The following is a 17,829-nucleotide window of genomic DNA, read 5'->3' as shown; positions in this document are numbered from 1 at the left end:
ACAAGCAGCTGCCCAAGCGTGTCGTGCCATGTCGGCGCTGCCGGCGAGGCGAGGTCGGAGGAGGGGCATCGGCGCAAAAAGCAGAAAGCAAAGGGTATGGATATCAACCAGAGTCAGAAAGTGACTACAAAGAATAGACGCGCAACCTCTGAGGGCTATTTTCGGTTAACTTCATGTTAATGGCTAGCTATGGGTAGAACCTTGAAGTTGAACGACCTCGACCATTCTGGATGGATGCGGTGTCAACATTTTTAGGAAGCCCGAGGGACGATGCATCTGGCTCGGCCTTTGACGCCTGTGACGCCCTTGGGGTAACCCGTAGGGTGTCCAATTTGACTCATTCAATCACTCAATCAATCACTATCAACATGCACAGCTGTACCTTTTTATTGCCAAAGTGTGATGCGAGTTCGCTTTCCAAAACCGTCTCGAATTTGCTGTTGATCTCTTTTCCACACAGACTTAAAAGCAGGTAAGCAATTGCCATTTCATGCAAAGCAGCAATTCCTATCTTCCGCCTATAATACGTGGTATCCCTATTGACCGCGAAATTTCTTCAGAAGCTTACTACTAGAGCCTCTCTCTTCTCTCAAACAATTATCTATATATCAACCAGTTCTCTATCGTTGATCGCAGGCAGACTTTCGCGAGTACTAACACTTCCCCCTTTCGAACTCATCAGTGGCATCGAATTCACCCTGTTCTTCCATACTTTGTCGTCATGGCCACTTTCGCCGCGCCCCAAATACCTGCAGCCAGGAATGTCATGAGGTACCTCAAAAAGCTTGAAGAAAGATCATCGAACAGGAAGCAACGCAGTAAGCTGGTCATCCTGCTCTCCAGCTTCTTCCTGAACGTTGAGACCCTTGACTTACACTCTCACAGTTGGCCGTATGAGCAACCGCATCAACTCCAAGAACCACACGATCAGACGTCTGCGCAGCTAGCGAGACATTCTACGGCGGGTTGCGCAGGCACTGTTGAGGCAGGTTCAGGAGAACGATGACAAGGGAAACGAGGAACCGGAACATACGAAGGTAGTTCAGGAGAACGTTGATAATGAAAGAGAGGAGCTGCGTAAGTCTTCCCAGTTTGACAGGCAACAGCCATATATTTTACTCAAAGTCTCTCCCAGTCATTTCGGCGTTGCGACGAATCAAGAAGCTAGAGTAGCGACTGGATCGAGTCCGTGCCGAGCTCGAAGACGAGAAAAACGATAACCTTTATTCGCAGCGCAGCTTCAGCCGATGCAAGAAGCTCGAGTGTAGGAAAAAGAGCTCGGACTGGTTTCAGTCTTTATGGGCGAGGCCCGCTTCACGATGTCGCCGGTCGACGATACCTATGCTTGCGCTGTTGCACGCCAGAACGCCTTGGCGGTTCAAGTCACAGCATAATTAGGGAACGACAATGCCACTACGAAGGCTATGCTGGGGATCACTAGGCGCAAGTTGCTATCCGGCGAGGCAGAGGAATAGGGCGGCTTCCATTTCATACGTGGAGTATTCGGTACAAGGGCGTTTACGGTCTGAAACTTAGGTTCTGCGTCGAATGGTTATGGGAAAGCGCATGTAACCATCAGATTCGGTCGGAGACTGGGTGTCAGCTGAAGACAAGAGGTGTACTCCGTGTAGATGAGGACGTTGGCGAGTGGCTGGCTATTCATGAGTGGGATTATTCTCCGTGGATCCCTAGGTAGGAAAGCATGAGCGTGGTTGCTATTAGAAGCAACTCATCAATACTAGATATTGAATGATAAGGATTGAATCTGTTTCTTGCTTTTCTTTTCACGAAGACCGTCTGCCTTGCCATTAAGCCCATAGCTTCTAGGCTTAGGTGTGCCAAGCTCAGATATTCCATGGAAAGAGGCAGGCAAGGTGTCAGAAAAAGAGGCATTGAAAGGGCTAAAGATTCTCAGAAATTCAACCAATCTAGCATCATTGAGGAAGATGCTGAATTTTCTAACACTTTCAGTGAGCAATCTCAACCACGAATAACAAATGATTATCCGTTGACGTCCTAAATCGGACAGATTACCGCGAAGCCTTAGAATCTTGGCGCCAAGGCTCGCTTAAGCGGCCCCACCACTTCGCCTGGAGACCACAAAAATCGTGATCAAACGAACTAACCTCCGCCCAAGTCTCTACAACGTCGACTCAGTGATATCGCCATCATGGGTCGCGGACCGTAAGTACAGCATTTTCGTCATCATTGCCGGTTACTCAGAAGACTCTGGCTAAAATCACTGTAGGAAGAAGCATCAGAAGCGTCTCAGCGCGCCATCGCACTGGCTTCTGGACAAACTGTCTGGTGCCTATGCGCCTCGCCCATCGCCAGGTCCTCACAAGCTCCGAGATTGCATGCCACTCATTGTCTTCATCCGTAACCGGTGAGCTTGAACAGCTTTTGTCCAAACCAAGCAGACCTTACTAACTTCTTCCAGACTGAAGTATGCTCTCAACTCCCGCGAAACCAAGGCCATCGTCATGCAACGCCTCATCAAAGTCGATGGCAAGGTTCGCACCGACACCACGTATCCCGCCGGCTTCATGGACGTCATCTCTATCGAGAAGACTGGCGAGAACTTCCGACTTGTCTACGACACAAAGGGTCGTTTCACAGTCCACCGCATTACCACTGAAGAGGCGGAATACAAGCTGGCAAAGGTCAAGAGGGTGCAATTAGGCAAGGGTGGAATCCCATTCTTGGTTACGCATGATGCACGAACGTGAGTTTGTTGCACTCTTTCAGTCGTTGGACCAAGTTTTGGTGGCATTCCTAAGTAAGGTGCTGACTGGAAGTCATACTGTAGGATTCGCTATCCGGACCCTGCTATCAAAGTGAATGACACAGTCAAGATCGATCTATCGACAGGCAAAATCAGCGACTTCATTCGCTTTGATACTGGTGTTATTGCAATGGCAACAGGTGGTCGTAACATGGGCCGTGTTGGTGTGATCACACATCGCGAGCGTCACGATGGAGGCTTCAACATTGTGCACATCAAGGATGCCATAGACAATTCCTTTGCTACTCGGGAAACTAATGTCTTTGTCATTGGCAACGAGAAGCCATGGATCAGTCTGCCTAAGGGTAAAGGAGTTAAGGTACGACAGTGGTGGAGCTGTTCTACGCAATCACGTGACAACATGCTGATTGTGAATAGCTATCAATTGCAGAGGAGAGGGATCGTCGTCGTGCATATGCAATTGCAGGTCACTAGGTTACGGAGGACATCGTAGGATGTCGAAGCGAGGAATAGCCTGGCACAACCAGCTTGGCTTCAGATCTTAGACCCTAGCTTTACAGAAGATTCAAACTGCGTTCGAAGTATTGCCGTGCTTTTACGCTGGACGACGACGTAACAACAAGGGCATCATCCTAGCCCCTAATGGCGGCATACCTTCAACCTACATAGACATTCCCGCTTAATTCGCCTATGTCTGCAACCACATTCGTCAAGGTAATGGCTACCCGTTCCTATATATTCTTCTTGACTGTCTTTCTCGTGCTATTGACCACTTTATCCTGCCCCAAAAAACCCGTCAAGTACAGTACCCTGGTCAGAAAAAGCCCAAGCGTAACCCCAATATTGCCCCACGCCATTGAGTTCCATCCTTGCACATCTATGAAGTCCATGTAACCCCTGGATTATAATTTCAGAGTCATTATTGCATTTCATAGAGGGTATATCAAGACTTCGAACATGTCCAAAAGGGTAGAAACTTCCCAGATATCTCTCAAGATTCAAGATTTAGTCTAAAGAATGCAACATAAACGTCAAAAATACGTACATTACTGCATACGTAACGTACAGGTGACCTACGTCGGCAATGGCGCAGGCAAGTAGAAAGTTGCGCACGACTTTTGCTTCTGTTGTGGCGTAAAGAATGCCAACACCAACCATAGCAAGAAGTCCGTATACATTACCCAGTTGCTAATTTTAATTTCGGAGTCAGTACTGCTTATTCGAGAACTTTGCATTGCGCCTTGGAATATGTCTACAGAGTAGAAACTCCCAAGACATGTCTCCAGACTCAAGACTTGGTCCAATGGAGGAAAGACGGACTCCGGAAATACATACAAGGGCCAGGACGCGGTTTGTCGCTGTCGGCAATACGGTGGTGACTGAGGTTGCGGGAAGTTGAGAATTGACGAAGCTGGTTGTATCAAGCATTGGGGAGAGGTAGCCAGCGAGAAGGGCGATGGGCTCGAATACCGTGAAGATGAAGCGGGGAATCGGAGGCACTTCAAGCTCTCGGAGTCAGGATTCCTTCTTTAAGGTGTAAAAGAAGTCACAAGACAAGGTCGATGAGTACGATTCTGTTGAAACATCGGAGTGCAGATGTAAGAAGGAATCGCTCGGAAATGTAGACGTACGAATGGTAGCCATGTTTGCTGTAGATCGGCTGAGGCTCAAAGAGGAGAGTCGCAGAGGATGTGAATTTGGAGGTCCCTCGAGTACGGTAGCTGAAGCTGGCGGGCGATATCACAAGCATCGACATTGTGCATCAACAGCATTGTCGATGCCGAGCGGAACGATTCCGCTCTGGCTGCCGTTACGTTTGGCGGGGCCGAGCATCCTGGCGCTGCAAGGCATCACCAACACTGATCGAAAATTCTACTTCTGCTCAAATTGCTGCATCACGTGATTCCGCGTGGAGTCTCTGGGGGCAATGTTTCCAGACCATCTGTGACTTCGTTATGAATATTCCAATGTTCGATGATATGTTTGATGATTTCCAAACCCGTCCCTCTCTACGGATTCCTCCCCTACAAGACCCTTTCCCCCCACTCTCGATTATTTCGCGAAGACCTTCTCCGTTGGAGCCTAATGCGCGCGTCAACATCGATAACGAAGCGAACAAGCTCACTGGTAGACAAAGAGCACTTGCGCAAGCGAAACCTCTGGGGGCGCCGGAACACAATGAGCTCGAAGCATCCATCACAGCCAAGCCTGCTGCACTCCCTGAAGCACAAGAGACGGAGCATCCGAAAGAGCGGCCCCGGAAGAAACAGAAGCTCTACGACCATGAACAAATTGCCGACTTCGTTCAGCTGCCTCGACCTCAGACAAAATTGAGAGAAGATAAACCGCGTCCGTTCCAGCCGATCTCGGTCCTCAACGAGCTGCATGAACCACCTCCAAGTGCAGCACTCTTCCCTCCAATAACGCCAAATGCAGTTCAAGAAGAGCATGATAAATATCATTCTGGTGCTGGGCAACCTCCAAACCAGACCAAAGATCCCGGGCGTCCACCTGCTAGAAAGAGGAAGCCAAGGGTGCGCTCTACTGGCAGTTGTACTGCCAAAAGAATCTATACTCGAGAACGGACAGCGTGGACGGAAGAAGAGACTGACCAATTGGTCAAAGGTGTCGCAATCTATGGGATGGGAAGATGGAAAAGTATCCTTAACCACCCGGAATTGCATTTCCGTGAAGGCAGGACAAACATGGATCTCAAGGATCGGTACATGACATCCTATTGCTAGCTGTCCCACTCAGCGGCTGATCAATCTTTCTCAGGTTCCGCGTCGTGTTCCCCCCGAACGCACGGCACAAGTGGACTAGAGCAATGCCAGAGCCTCCAGACGACGACCAAGGTACGCTTGGCCACAAAAGAAACTTACCTCATAGTATCAACACCTAACGCTGTGGCAGAAGCACCCTCTGGCTACAAATTTGCGACCAAAGGGACTGCGAAGAAGTCTCCACTAAGAGCTCCAAAACGTCTCTGGACAGAGCAGGAAGATACCGAGCTTGAAAAAGGCTTCCAATTGTATGGATTTCAATGGAATCTCATGCTCAAGGATCCCGCATTGAATTTCGACCAAAGATCATGTGGCCAGATACGGGATCGGTTCCGCCTGCGATTCCCTGGCCTGTATAAGCAGCAGGATTCAACAGCCTCACCCAAGGAAAACCAAACATCTCCGAATAAAAAAAAGCATGCAAAGAGCTCAACAGGGACAAGGAAGACGGTGGATGATCCGAATGAGCCAGCGAATGAGGAAAGCGATGGGGGCGCGCGAGATAAGACAGGCTCTAAAACCGTACCAGCTTCCCATACAGAAGAGGAAGACCATAGACTCTCGAATTCGATTTTACACAATGACTGGGATTGGGATGAGAATCTCACTTTGGCTCCTTTGGCGTGGGAGGATATGGCTACGAGGCCCATGTTTCCATTCGATTGAGTCGGCTCTTTTGAGTAAGCGAAGAGCGGAACATAATGTTTTACCAGAGTAGCTGTATCGACCTTCAACATGCACAATTTCCAGAAACAAAGAACTTTCTGTACTCGTACGAGCTGATTCTGTACTTCCAACAACCCCTTCTCCCACCACAGGTTGCCCCACTGTACAGGGAAAAAAAGGCCTCGGGCTATCATCTATGAACTTAGTCTATCATCATGAGTAGATGACAGTATTCTGGTTTGTCATGTTATCTTATAGAAGCAGTGGAAGACAAAAGATTTAAATGAAGGGCAGATGCAGCAAGTCAAGAGAGGGCTAGTTCCCGCTTTCATCGCCCCCGTGTTAAAGAGATCCTGCAATCCTCGAACCTTTGCACTTAAGTAGCCATAGTCCAAGGGACGCAAAGCAGTGCAGTAGTACAGCTACTTCGAAGGGACGAGCCAGGCCCCCAAGGCTTTTGATTCAAGAGATGGATTCGTCCGGGCTAGCCTCCCGTCCCAAACGTCGTTGCGATGGGCAACCAGGGCAAGATAACCGGAGAGAAGGCCTCCAACCTTTGAACACGAATTGTCCTGGCCTTCACAGTTCATCAGAAGATGGACGATCCGTGCATGATGGAAGAATTACGTGTGGAAGTGCATCGCATAACGAATTGCCCGTATACTCCTAGCTTGAAGGTACCTAAGATCAAGGATGGGGGAAAGGAAGGATCTCTCGTTCCTCTTTCTGTCCTACGAGCGTTTTACGCAATTGTGAAATGATAAGAGAAGCTGACGCCCGAAAGCAGAAGCTCCATGACATTCTGCAAATTGTTGATGTTGGCATTCTGCAACTGTGGGCCCGAGGAAATCCTTGTCAGATTGGTACGTCTACATTTCGGAGCAATACCTCCCTTCCTAATCCGTGCCCCAATTTGTGTTCCGAGATACAATGAAGAGATACTGACTCCGAAAACCTGAAGACTACTTGGCCAGTACGTTATGATTTCCCAGGCAATTCTTCCCAATTCACGCTGTCCTGTGTGTCGGCAGACATGTCTCGTGATTCAGCATTCCTCCCGAAAGAGTAATGCTAACTCCGAAATCATAAAGTCGTAGTCTTAGAAGGTCTTGAGCTATGGCCTTTCACTATAGATGTCTTGACGGTTTTAGGTATGATCAGAAAAGCAGTAAGATGCCACTTGCTCACTAATCTTTTCAAGCGTCTATTCCTTCCTTCCGAAACGCTGCCTTGCAGCAGAAGCCAATGCTTTTCGAGACCCTTTCCACCAACGCCATAGACTCGAACTCAGGCTTCGATAAGGTACTCAACCGAGATTACCCTATGTGTCGCCAACAGAGTACTGACGGAAATACAGTATGCGGCCACCTGCGTTGCTTTGCTCTCTACATCGTCAGAACTCCCAATTCCCTCGAAGGTTCCTGTCTTTCTCATGAAATGCCTGGAGAAGGCCACCCAATCGCTTTCCCCTGAGACTATCAGACCAGTCTACCTGCTACTATCAGGGCTAGAATCCAGCTATCTGGATATCTTGCCTTGCGATGTTCTCTCCAGCTTTCAAAGTCAAATGGTTGAGGTGCTGACCAATCTTGACTCGGACAATCATCTGGCCAGTCTACTATGTTTGGCCATTTTGGCAAAAATCGCTTCCAGGTCAAGTGGCATGGAGAAGTGTCAGCCGAGTATCCAATCCTCGCCGAGCGGCGAAGTTCGACCCGAATCTGCAGATAGATTTCTTCCCGCTCGAAAGTTCTTCTCATCGAGACGAGCCCCGAAAACGCTTGACTTGGTAGTCCTCAAAGCCATCACAGCATTCTCTCGACACTGCCCATTGAGTACACAAGAGATTGTCGAAAGTTTGAAGCTTTCAAGAGAGATTGTGGATGCTTTTGACAAGAAAGAGAAAAGCTCCTGGCTAGCTGCCAACACCAGGAAAACCAAGAAGTTGTATGAGAAGATCCTTACGTCTGGGGTCGAAGCGAGAGTGCAATGCGAGGTATGTATAAAGGGAGGTGCTCGGTTTCTTAGGAACTAACATCTGCCTAGGCACTGAACTTCCTTGTTGTTCTGTCTGCTGGGGAATCGTTGCCTCCGGAAGTCATTCCGAATCTCAAAAAACACCTTCTCACATCCGAAACGGACAATCTATCTGCCAGTGCGATCGGACAGTGCATCGTAAGACCATTCATAGCACAAGAAAAGCAGGCTGTGGCTAAGTAGATGCAGGTCTTACTCGAAGACGCCTCTATACGTGAACTTCTGGAGTCGCTATTGGTGTTGGCGTGTGATAAGTGGCATCCATGCAGGGAGTCATTGACGAAAATTGACAATGCCTTACGGTTGATCTCTGTCTTTACGGAAAGCATTTCCACGTCATCGAAGCTACTCAAAGCAGTCTTGCAGTCCATTTCGAGCAACGCGGTCTCGGACATGGTCCTTCAATACGCCTCTCAAGTGCAAGGAACCATGCGCTTGGGATTCGTTCATGGCCACAGTACCATAGACGTCTGCCCGATATCTTACAGTGAAGCCCAAGCACGACTCCACCAAAGTCTTGCGGTTATGCTTCTGAAATCTGCACTTTACGCTTCAAAATGTGGAGGTAATTTCGATGCATCCATTATGGAGTTGCTGCTTGAGAAACAGTTCTTTCATTCTTCTACTCAGCCCGCCTCTGTGGAGTGTAATCAACGCAGATCGATGAACCTCACAACGCCCAAGATATCCTTGTTCGAGGCTGTCAGTACGCCGCGTGTGGACTCCGTTAGCCTTAATTGGAGAGACGGCCTTATACGAGAAATGTCAAGAGACGTAGATTGTCGTTATGAGGGTGTTATCAGAATGGTCGGTGAGATCTGTAGGGACCTTGAGCTTCGGTGTAACGAAAGTGAGCGTCCTCTTCGGGAGGAACAATCAAATTCTCGTGACCTTCAAGCAAGGCTGGAAAGCTCGGAGCAAAAGAACGCTGGATTGGAATTTCAGGCACGAAACCGCCAATCAACCCTCAGCGCCCTAGAGACTGAAAGAGATTGTCTCGCCAATCAGGTTGAGGCGACCGAGAGACGATTGAAAGATTTAGGGACAAGTCTCGACAATATCCATCAGGAGTTCGACCATGCCAAGATCGAAGCTGAACGGGCAGCACAAGCTGCCATCGAAAGCGCTAGGCAACAAGACCTCGCGTGCCTAGCTACGATGACGGGAAAAGATGAGGTTTTTGAGGAGCAATGCTTGAAGCTTGCCAGCACTGAGAATCATGTCAATTCCCTTGAATATGAAATAAACCGTATGAGAGAGCTGGATGCCAAGAATGCCGAGAAGTTGAACAACAGGGAGACACACATCGAAACATTGAACAATGCTATTTCCGCCTCGGAACGCCGTGTCCAGGATCTTCAACATGAATTGAATCAAACAAAAGAACAAGATGCCCGCAATACCGCGAAGATCAGCAACAACGAGGCCCTCATTGAAGAGCTGAATAGTACTATTGTTGCGGTGAACGAAGCATCTGACCGGAACGAGTCACTGATCTCAGCCTTGCAGGTTCAACTTCGTAACGTGGAAGTTGACACATCCGAACTGCGATTGCAGCACGAGACGTACGTATCTGCCAAAGACGCAGAATTTGAGCGCTTAGACGAGTCTAATCGATCTTCGAATGACAAATGGCAAAGCGAGCTTGAGGTGGCGCACAGGAGGGCTGCAGCAGCCAGCGAGCAGAATGCGGCGACGATCGCTGGCCTACAGAGCAAGGTTAGCAAACTTCGCAAAGAGCGCGAGGTATGTATTTTTGGAATCTATACTGCACTCATGGCGCCTAATTTGGAGCCGTGAGACATGACTCAGGAGTGTACAGACATCCAAGTCTGAAACAAGAAATGCTAATCCTGGAATTTTTGACAGGAGCGGGCTAGAGAGTTTGCAGAAGCTCAGGAGCTAAGCGGTCGCCTTATGTCCCTTATGGGAACCACCAAGCGCCAAACATCATCTCATGGGGCAGAGTTGAGGACTCTAGGGCATGACGAGCGTGATCTACCCTCGTCTGGTGCGAATAGTCCAGATCTGACAGCCGCCGAATCACTGCATTCACCCAACTCCAGCGCTTCCAGCAGAGCACCTAAGCGCATCAAGAGACACCAGGACTCTAGGACTCCGACAACCCGTGCAACGAAAAGTTCGAAGTCTATTATTACATCGAAAGAGCACCAGCGCAGCGTTATGAGAGTTGGTAGAGTCCCACTGGGTGACCTCGGATCAACGCAGAGTCCGGGTCTTTTAGCATTAAAAAATCCAAAATCTCGAGAACATTATACCCCAAAAACCGACGGCGCTGGGGAAATACCCACAGAAAATGACCAAGTATCTCCGGATCTTGACTCTGAGGAAGAGTCCTTTGGCGGAGGGGACATTTTCACAAGCACCGAACAAGAACAGATTCCTGCGCTGCGCAGCAAACTGCCGAGACACGAATACGATGAGACGACCACGGAGTTCTGATACGATGATGTAGCACTTAGAACCTGAACTGCATCGAACATTGAGGTGCGCTACTTGGATTCACTGGGTGCAGGAGCCACCGGCCGGTGCTACTGACCTTTGGTCTCGTTCCACATCTTGTTGATGAGATTGCTGAAACCGGATCCGCATCCATTTATAACGGAGTGGTTCTGTATGGCCTTTTGACCTTTCACATTCGATGGTGTGTCAAATCGTTTTGTGATTGGTGCTTGCCAAGGCTGTGTTTGAGGGTCGCCCAGTGTTTCCGATTGGGTCTTGAGTGGCATAGCGGGTTCCTGCGCCTAAGAAAAATGTCCGTGATTGAAGGAATCCTTTGTTTGCCTTTCCTACCATATTTGCTAACAAACCAGCCTGCCACGACATAGTCGCTCACTCCGTGGAAGAGATTTGTTCATTCTGTAAAGCTCTCAATTACCTTTGAAGACTAGGAATGAATGTGAAGGCTGTAAAGACTGGCAGGAGTGTGAAGACTGAAGACTGTGAAGACCTCTCAACACCATGGTAGAAGGGACCTCCAAGCCTTCACTTCCTATAGTGAATCTCTGATCCCTGGCGGTGGGCTTCCTGATGTATTTCTATTGCCCTCATCGTCCATTTGACCATCCTTCCCACACGCCGCCTACTACACTGATTCCTCAGCAATCCCAATGCGAAGCCTTCTGGTGGAAAAGGCCACACAGGACTGCTAGGACTCCAGACTGTTAGACTTGATTCGGTTTAGACTTTATGCGTATCGAGTACTTGCAATGATCAAAGGTTTCTGCTTGCATTGACCAAGATCAAGATCAGATCTTCTGCCATTCCCAACTCGCCTCAAAGACTCCTTCCACCTCTTCACATCAACACCGACAGATCGAGCCACTGGTCCTCAAGCGAGCATTGGTGTTCAAGGGCAGTCATTGAGGATACGGAGATAAGCACGGAATTTGCCGTTAACATCACTCTTGCCCTTCAATACTGTTTTCATTACCCTCGTTTCAAGCTAAAACAGCTGCTCCGCCTTTCTCTTCGCAACCGCCTTCACCACTTCTTTTTATAACCTCCTTCATCACTTTCTACTCATAGAACTCTATCGTCGCTTCAGACACTCTCTTGAACTTGGGCTGTAGAGTCAGATACACCTACGTGCTGGGCGGCAATATGGCGTTATCTGAAGCTATGAACAGCATTGGTTCGGTGATTGGTGGCAGAAGTAACATCGATGGCCCAGTCGAACTATCACTACCTCGAGCTTGTGTTTCCTCGGACTCCGAGGATGACAACACTGCAGTGCGACTTCCCGACATAGACCAGAGAAAGCCGCTAGGAAAAGACGCTAAAGACTCAATGACGGATTCAGACTCGGATCAACAACAACAATCCTCCTCACTCAATTCAACCTCTTCCCCCTCTTGCTCCTTCGATCACCACCCCACCAGAGTAAATCTACCTCCATCACAGCATATACAGAATGCGAAGAAGTCATTCGAAGCTTCATCTTCAGGCGGCCCACGAAGACGTGGAGCCAACCGAGGCATCAAAGCAGCGAGGCGTAGATTCCTGCTAGAAAAAGCCGCCAAGCAGCAAGAAGCTAAAGCAGCATCCGAAGCCCTCGAAGCAGGAAACCAGACAAGCGACATGTCGACCAAACCATCTACCCCTCTGCTCAATGGATTGGGTGTCTCAATCTCTTCCAGCAGCACGAGCTCGACTTTCCAGACATCGGCACATCAAAAAGCTGCACCTCAGCCCGTGGGTCTGCTCCCATCACAGTCTCTGTATGCCCAGAATCCAACCCCCTTCAGCACCATAACCAATGGTGTCTACAATCAATCATCCTCGCACGGTCGGCCCAATAGCATCGTCCAGCATCCACTGCCACGACTTCCGAATGACTTCTCACACCTTTCATCCGTGATGACGCGTCGTGACCATAGGATCCAGAATGATTGGGCTCTTGGGGAACACATATTCATCAAGGTCTGCGACCTTCCAGACAGCGCCACAACTCGTGATCTATGGACAGCTTTCAAGCATGAAGGCCACATTGCGCACATTCGGCTTTACCAAAATGCGAAAGGCCATCGAGATGGCGGAGCCAAAGTGAAGTTCAGGTACGCTTCCACATATCGTTCATGTCCGCGCCATCGCAATAACTGACGAGGTGGTAGTCCACCACCAGCCAAGGCTTTCTGGAAGCGTGGAAAGTATTCGATACAGCTTGCTGGGGGTCGTACAATATCTGTTAGGGTATATAACGAGACTCGCCAACAATCGGTTCTTCCAGTCCAGTCGAAGAGCAAATACCCGGAGACCATGGTATGCTGCTTGTATTCCAGTGATTCTACGACAACTAACATCTCTCAGACCATGTATGCTGAGTCCCTGGATTTTGGCACTATGTTCGATCAGATAACGATGATGAACATGCGTAGAGTGCTGCCAACTAGAGAGACTGGGATTAAGTTTTGCATGAATATGTTCCACAAGGAGATCTCGGTCGAGTTCCCGATGCACATTGTGGACCCACGAGCGACTTCTAACAACCCAAACATGCGAAGAGGCAAGTACGATAGGACAGAGCTCTTCCAATTTCGGATTCCTTTCACCCAGTTGAAGGTGATTCACCGAATAGAGGGACAAGGACACAAATTGATCCTTCTCATCTCCATGGAGACACCACCAAAGTATTTCAAGCAGCTGGATCCTTCGAAGAGTCACGATGATCAAGCAGTGACATGGGGCGACAACGATGCGTGGTATCGTCAAACTGATCTTGTATACGTACCCAATGATCTGAAGAAGTCTTCCCTGACTTGGAAGAAGACAAATCCGATTATCGACCTTGGTAAGCATTAATCCTTTGCACAAGACCCCGTGACTGACCTATGGAAGGACGCTGGACGACCTATCATTTGGTTTTCAATAGTCCGGAGAATGGTCTACCACAGTTCGACCAAATGCGTGAAGCGTTACGCGACTATAATATTGAGATTGTACCTTTCCCTAATTTCTACATCACTTCGAAACGCGACGCCCCAGTCTGGAAGCTCATCGACCTACCACTTAAGAAACGAAGCAACAAAGGAACCGGCTTGGAGGAGATGATCCATGCCAACAAGCCACGGATGGCGTTTGAAGCCCGCTATCAACTCGAGGTCTGCTTCTCACAAGGATTTCTGAACGAGCACAATCTGAGCGAACACTTCATTACGACACTCATGAACATGAACGTCGAACAAGCTCAGGACCTTCTCGAGTACATTGCTAATCATGGGAATCGTATCTACGATCCGATGTTGTTGCTACAGGCAATAAATGGCAAGGCTTCGCTTTCCAGAACCAGAATTCCATCTTACTGCGCCTATGTCCGTTCTGCAACGGTTACACCAACGACTGTTCATTTCCTAACGCCAGTTGCGGAGACTTCAAATCGTGTAATACGCCAATATTCCCAATACGCTGACCGATTTCTTCGTGTCCGATTCACGGAGGAGAAAACAGAGGTACGTTTTCCCAACGCTGCAGTGGACGAAACTTATCGGGACAGGGCAAGATACATCCAACCCATAAGGATACGATGAACGAAGTGTTTACCCGCGTTAAGAGAGTATTGACCAACGGTATCAGAATTGGCGATCGTACATACGAGTTTCTAGCTTGTGGAAATTCTCAATTTCGAGAACATGGAGCATACTTTTTCGCTCCCCTGCCAAATTTGACTACAGAGAAGATTCGACAATGGATGGGAATGTTCAGAGAGATCAAGACCGTGGCGCTCTATACTTCTCGACTTGGCCAATGCTTTTCGACTACACGGGCAATACACGGTGCACGGGTTATTACGGTTGAGATCCCGGACATCAGACGCAACGGACACAATTTCACGGACGGCGTGGGTAGAATTTCTCCATTCCTTGCTTATCTTGCGGCGTCAGAATTGGGTATACTCCAACACTCCCAAGATCCGCCAAGTGTGTTCCAGATTCGTGTTGGCGGCTGTAAGGGCGTGCTCGCCATTTCCCCGGACTCTGTTGGAAGGCAAATTCATATTCGCAAGAGCCAGTACAAATTCCCTGCGATGGACGAGAACTTGGAGATAATCCGATGGTCTCAATACGCTTTCGCCAATCTGAATCGCCAACTTATATTGATTCTATCTGCTTTGGGGGTCCCGGATCAAGTGTTTGCTCGAAAGCTGCAAACGCAGTTGTCACGACTCGAGCGGGCTATGACTGACGAGACAATGGCATTGGCTATCTTGCAAAAAGAAATCGATCATAATCAAATGACGCTGACTGTCGCGAGCATGGTATTGGACGGTTTTCAGAAGACGAGAGAACCGTTCGTGACTTCTCTGTTACAGTTGTGGCGAGCATGGTCCATCAAATATCTGAAAGAGAAGGCGCGGATAACGATCGGTTCCGGCGCTCTCCTTTTGGGCTGTGTGGACGAAACGGCAACTCTTCGAGGCCACTTCAACGATAGTCCAAAACTCTCAGCAGACGCTTCCAACGATGAAAAGGCCAGACATGTACCACAGGTTTTTGTTCAAATCTCCAAAAACTCTGACGGAAGACCTGAAGTCATGCTCGGACCAATGCTGCTCGCTCGGAACCCTTCTCTCCATCCAGGAGATGTTCGAGTTGTCTGCGGTGTGGACGTTCCACAGCTTCACCATCTGAAAGACGTAGTAGTTCTGCCTCAAACGGGTGACAGAGATGTTGCGGGAATGTGTTCTGGGGGCGATCTAGATGGAGACGATTTCCTCGTCATTTGGGACCAGGACTTGTTGCCTAGTGAGTGGAACCATGAGGCCATGGACTATTCTCGACCTCCTATGGAACAGCCCAACGAGAACATTGGGATCGACGATCTGACGACCTTTTTTGTGACTTACATGAAAAATGATACCTTGGCGCGAATAGCGCATGCCCATACCGCAAATGCCGACTATTTGGAAGAAGGCGTGAAGGAAGCGAGATGTATGTTTTGCGAGTGTATCTATCTTCTACATTGCTGACTATCGATTAGGCCTGGAGCTTGCCAATCTTCATTCTATGGCTGTGGATTACGTCAAGACTGGTCAACCAGCTCAGTTGACCCGCGACCTAGAGCCTCTGAAATGGCCTCATTTTATGGAGAAGGTCGGCAAAAAACAGCATCAGATCTACACATCGAAAAAGGTGCTGGGACAACTTTACGATCAAGTTGAACGCATAGATTTTGTTCCTGCGTTCACTGCGCCTTTCGACCCGCGAATCTTACGAGCATACAGACTCGATGAGAACATCCTCCAGAGTGCGCGTGAGATCAAAGACGAGTACGATGCGCACATGCGTCGCATCATGGCGCAGCAGGAGATCAAAACCGAGTTTGAGGTCTGGTCAACCTTCGTGTTGCAGCACTCGAGTACAAACAATGCGTTTAAATACCATGAGCAGATTGGAGAGATCTCCATGGCACTCAAAGACCAGTTTCGACTTATATGCCATGAGCGTGCCGGAGGAAAAGACTACAAGCATATCGGTCCATTCGCTGCAGCCATGTATGAAGTCACGGCCGGAGAAGTGACCGCAGCTGTCGAAGAATGTCATCGCGTTCAGCTCGTTGGCGGCCAATCGAGACCCCTACGAGAGATGACGGCATCTGCCATGCCTTTGATGAGTTTTCCATGGCTGTTCCAGGACGTCCTTGGCAAGATTGCAAAGAGCAATACTTCTGAGGCCGAGGGTCCAATTTCCGTGCGAGGAGAAATCGGCTCGAAGGCCGCAGTCCCACCGGATGAGATCAAGGCACCTCAACCGAAGCCGAGTCGTGTTGGTCCTAGTATGTTAGATTCGAGCGACTATTTGGAGACCTCAGAGGACACTACACATCCTGGAGTATTGCTTGAGCTCTTCGGAAGGTCCAGAGAGTCTTACGAACGTGACAGGCCTACCGCGGCGGAATATATACCCTCTAGTTCAATTAGCGCTAAGTCATTCAACTCATCAATGGGCTCGAGCGTGGAACACGGCTCTTCGGCGAACGAGGGCTTGATTGATTTTTCGTCTTCGAGCTCACCGGAGCTTCTGGCTCGGAAGTTTCATGATGACCATTATTACAATCCTGAAGCATCAGTGGAGGGCAACTCCAAGTCTACGGCTAGGTCAGTTAGCCATCTCCGTGGATCAGAAAGACCCTTGGACAGTCAAGGGAGGATAGAAGTAGCACGGCTAGCCGGAGAGGAGCAGACTGCTGCGCTCAACGAGGCGTTTTTTGGAGGAACCTTGGGGGATGACAAGGATCTCAGTGTCGAGTCTGATTGCACCATACCTGAAGGATCCAATCTACGACTGTTGACTGATCTGATGATGGGTCTGTCCGCTCCCTCGGACGAGCCAGAAGACCGGAAGTTGAAATCTTTCCACAAAGAGAAGAAAAAAGCTCTTGAGGATGTGTTCTTTGGCAGAGCAGAAGAGCAGGCAGTTAAGACAAGTCAGCTGTCAACGGTCGACCTTAGCGATGAGGTGGAAAGGGATGAGGAAAAGGAGAGAACCATGAAAGAGGAGGAGAACAATCACGAAGCTAACAATGAGGTGGGCTATTCCAGTGACAGCGACGCTGAGTCAGACGAAGTGATGGTGTCTATTGATACCAAAGGTAACTTGCTTGACCAGTTGGCAACGATTGCCGAAGATGACGCGGTACCGGGATCGTGAGGAGAGAATGAATTGAGGAGGGGTGCATTTTCAGGGTATGTGCCCCATTTTTCACAATCTTTTGGGTACACACACTGACGTGTAACAGTACGATGGTCGGCTTGAATCAAGGTCTCGATATCGTAACATCGATCATCTTCTGTGGAAGATAGCTTTACGACCTGTTTGTTTCATGTCATCAAGCCTACCGAGGAGCACGACGCTTCCAATCGCAAGCCAGAATGAAGACACATCCGCTACGAACGAACCATTACGTTTCACGCATTACTTTCCTAGCTGCTTAACGCATCGAGTGTTTTTCCAAGAAAGACTTAAAAAATCAAGAACCCGTTAAAACATTCGAATGACTCTAGCTGCGTAGAAATGTGATGGTTGTACACCGTAGATTAACATGATGCTCTGATCAACGTAGCCGAATTTGTCCCTCTCT

General features: G+C 48.9%; 6 protein-coding genes across 6 annotated transcripts; 5 read left to right on the top strand and 1 right to left on the bottom strand.

Annotated features, from left to right (window-relative positions):
* Nucleotides 1-721: 721 nt before the first annotated feature.
* HO173_004904 (uncharacterized protein) lies at nucleotides 722-947 on the top strand (the record flags this gene model as incomplete). Its single annotated transcript, XM_037306822.1, has 2 exons — nucleotides 722-818; nucleotides 886-947. 2 exons carry the CDS (start codon nucleotides 722-724, stop codon nucleotides 945-947), a joined length of 159 nt encoding a protein of 52 aa, XP_037166357.1.
* A 1,223-nt stretch (nucleotides 948-2,170) lies between these two features.
* HO173_004903 (uncharacterized protein) lies at nucleotides 2,171-3,220 on the top strand (the record flags this gene model as incomplete). Its single annotated transcript, XM_037306821.1, has 5 exons — nucleotides 2,171-2,184; nucleotides 2,249-2,386; nucleotides 2,441-2,725; nucleotides 2,810-3,104; nucleotides 3,164-3,220. The coding sequence occupies 5 exons, from the start codon at nucleotides 2,171-2,173 to the stop codon at nucleotides 3,218-3,220; spliced, it is 789 nt and encodes a 262-aa protein (XP_037166356.1).
* A 257-nt stretch (nucleotides 3,221-3,477) lies between these two features.
* HO173_004902 (uncharacterized protein) lies at nucleotides 3,478-4,390 on the bottom strand (the record flags this gene model as incomplete). Its single annotated transcript, XM_037306820.1, has 4 exons — nucleotides 3,478-3,643; nucleotides 3,792-3,934; nucleotides 4,082-4,245; nucleotides 4,378-4,390. 4 exons carry the CDS (start codon nucleotides 4,388-4,390, stop codon nucleotides 3,478-3,480), a joined length of 486 nt encoding a protein of 161 aa, XP_037166355.1.
* Nucleotides 4,391-4,713: 323 nt separating this feature from the next.
* Nucleotides 4,714-6,195, top strand: HO173_004901 (uncharacterized protein; the record flags this gene model as incomplete). Its single annotated transcript, XM_037306819.1, has 3 exons — nucleotides 4,714-5,468; nucleotides 5,525-5,601; nucleotides 5,660-6,195. The coding sequence occupies 3 exons, from the start codon at nucleotides 4,714-4,716 to the stop codon at nucleotides 6,193-6,195; spliced, it is 1,368 nt and encodes a 455-aa protein (XP_037166354.1).
* Nucleotides 6,196-6,952: 757 nt separating this feature from the next.
* HO173_004900 (uncharacterized protein) lies at nucleotides 6,953-10,695 on the top strand (the record flags this gene model as incomplete). The annotated part of the gene is made up of 7 exons (XM_037306818.1): nucleotides 6,953-7,058; nucleotides 7,287-7,346; nucleotides 7,397-7,497; nucleotides 7,553-8,191; nucleotides 8,242-8,370; nucleotides 8,422-9,978; nucleotides 10,102-10,695. The coding sequence occupies 7 exons, from the start codon at nucleotides 6,953-6,955 to the stop codon at nucleotides 10,693-10,695; spliced, it is 3,186 nt and encodes a 1,061-aa protein (XP_037166353.1).
* A 1,161-nt stretch (nucleotides 10,696-11,856) lies between these two features.
* Nucleotides 11,857-17,399, top strand: HO173_004899 (uncharacterized protein; the record flags this gene model as incomplete). The annotated part of the gene is made up of 6 exons (XM_037306817.1): nucleotides 11,857-12,809; nucleotides 12,867-13,014; nucleotides 13,063-13,543; nucleotides 13,591-14,201; nucleotides 14,246-15,680; nucleotides 15,730-17,399. 6 exons carry the CDS (start codon nucleotides 11,857-11,859, stop codon nucleotides 17,397-17,399), a joined length of 5,298 nt encoding a protein of 1,765 aa, XP_037166352.1.
* Between the last annotated feature and the right edge of the window lie 430 nt (nucleotides 17,400-17,829).

This window comes from Letharia columbiana, assembly GCF_014066305.1.
Source record: "Letharia columbiana isolate WasteWater2 chromosome Unknown Sc0000012_s1, whole genome shotgun sequence".
NCBI lineage: Eukaryota > Fungi > Ascomycota > Lecanoromycetes > Lecanorales > Parmeliaceae > Letharia > Letharia columbiana.
Note: the sequence above shows the minus strand (reverse complement) of the source record. Positions and strands in the feature narration are given on the sequence as shown.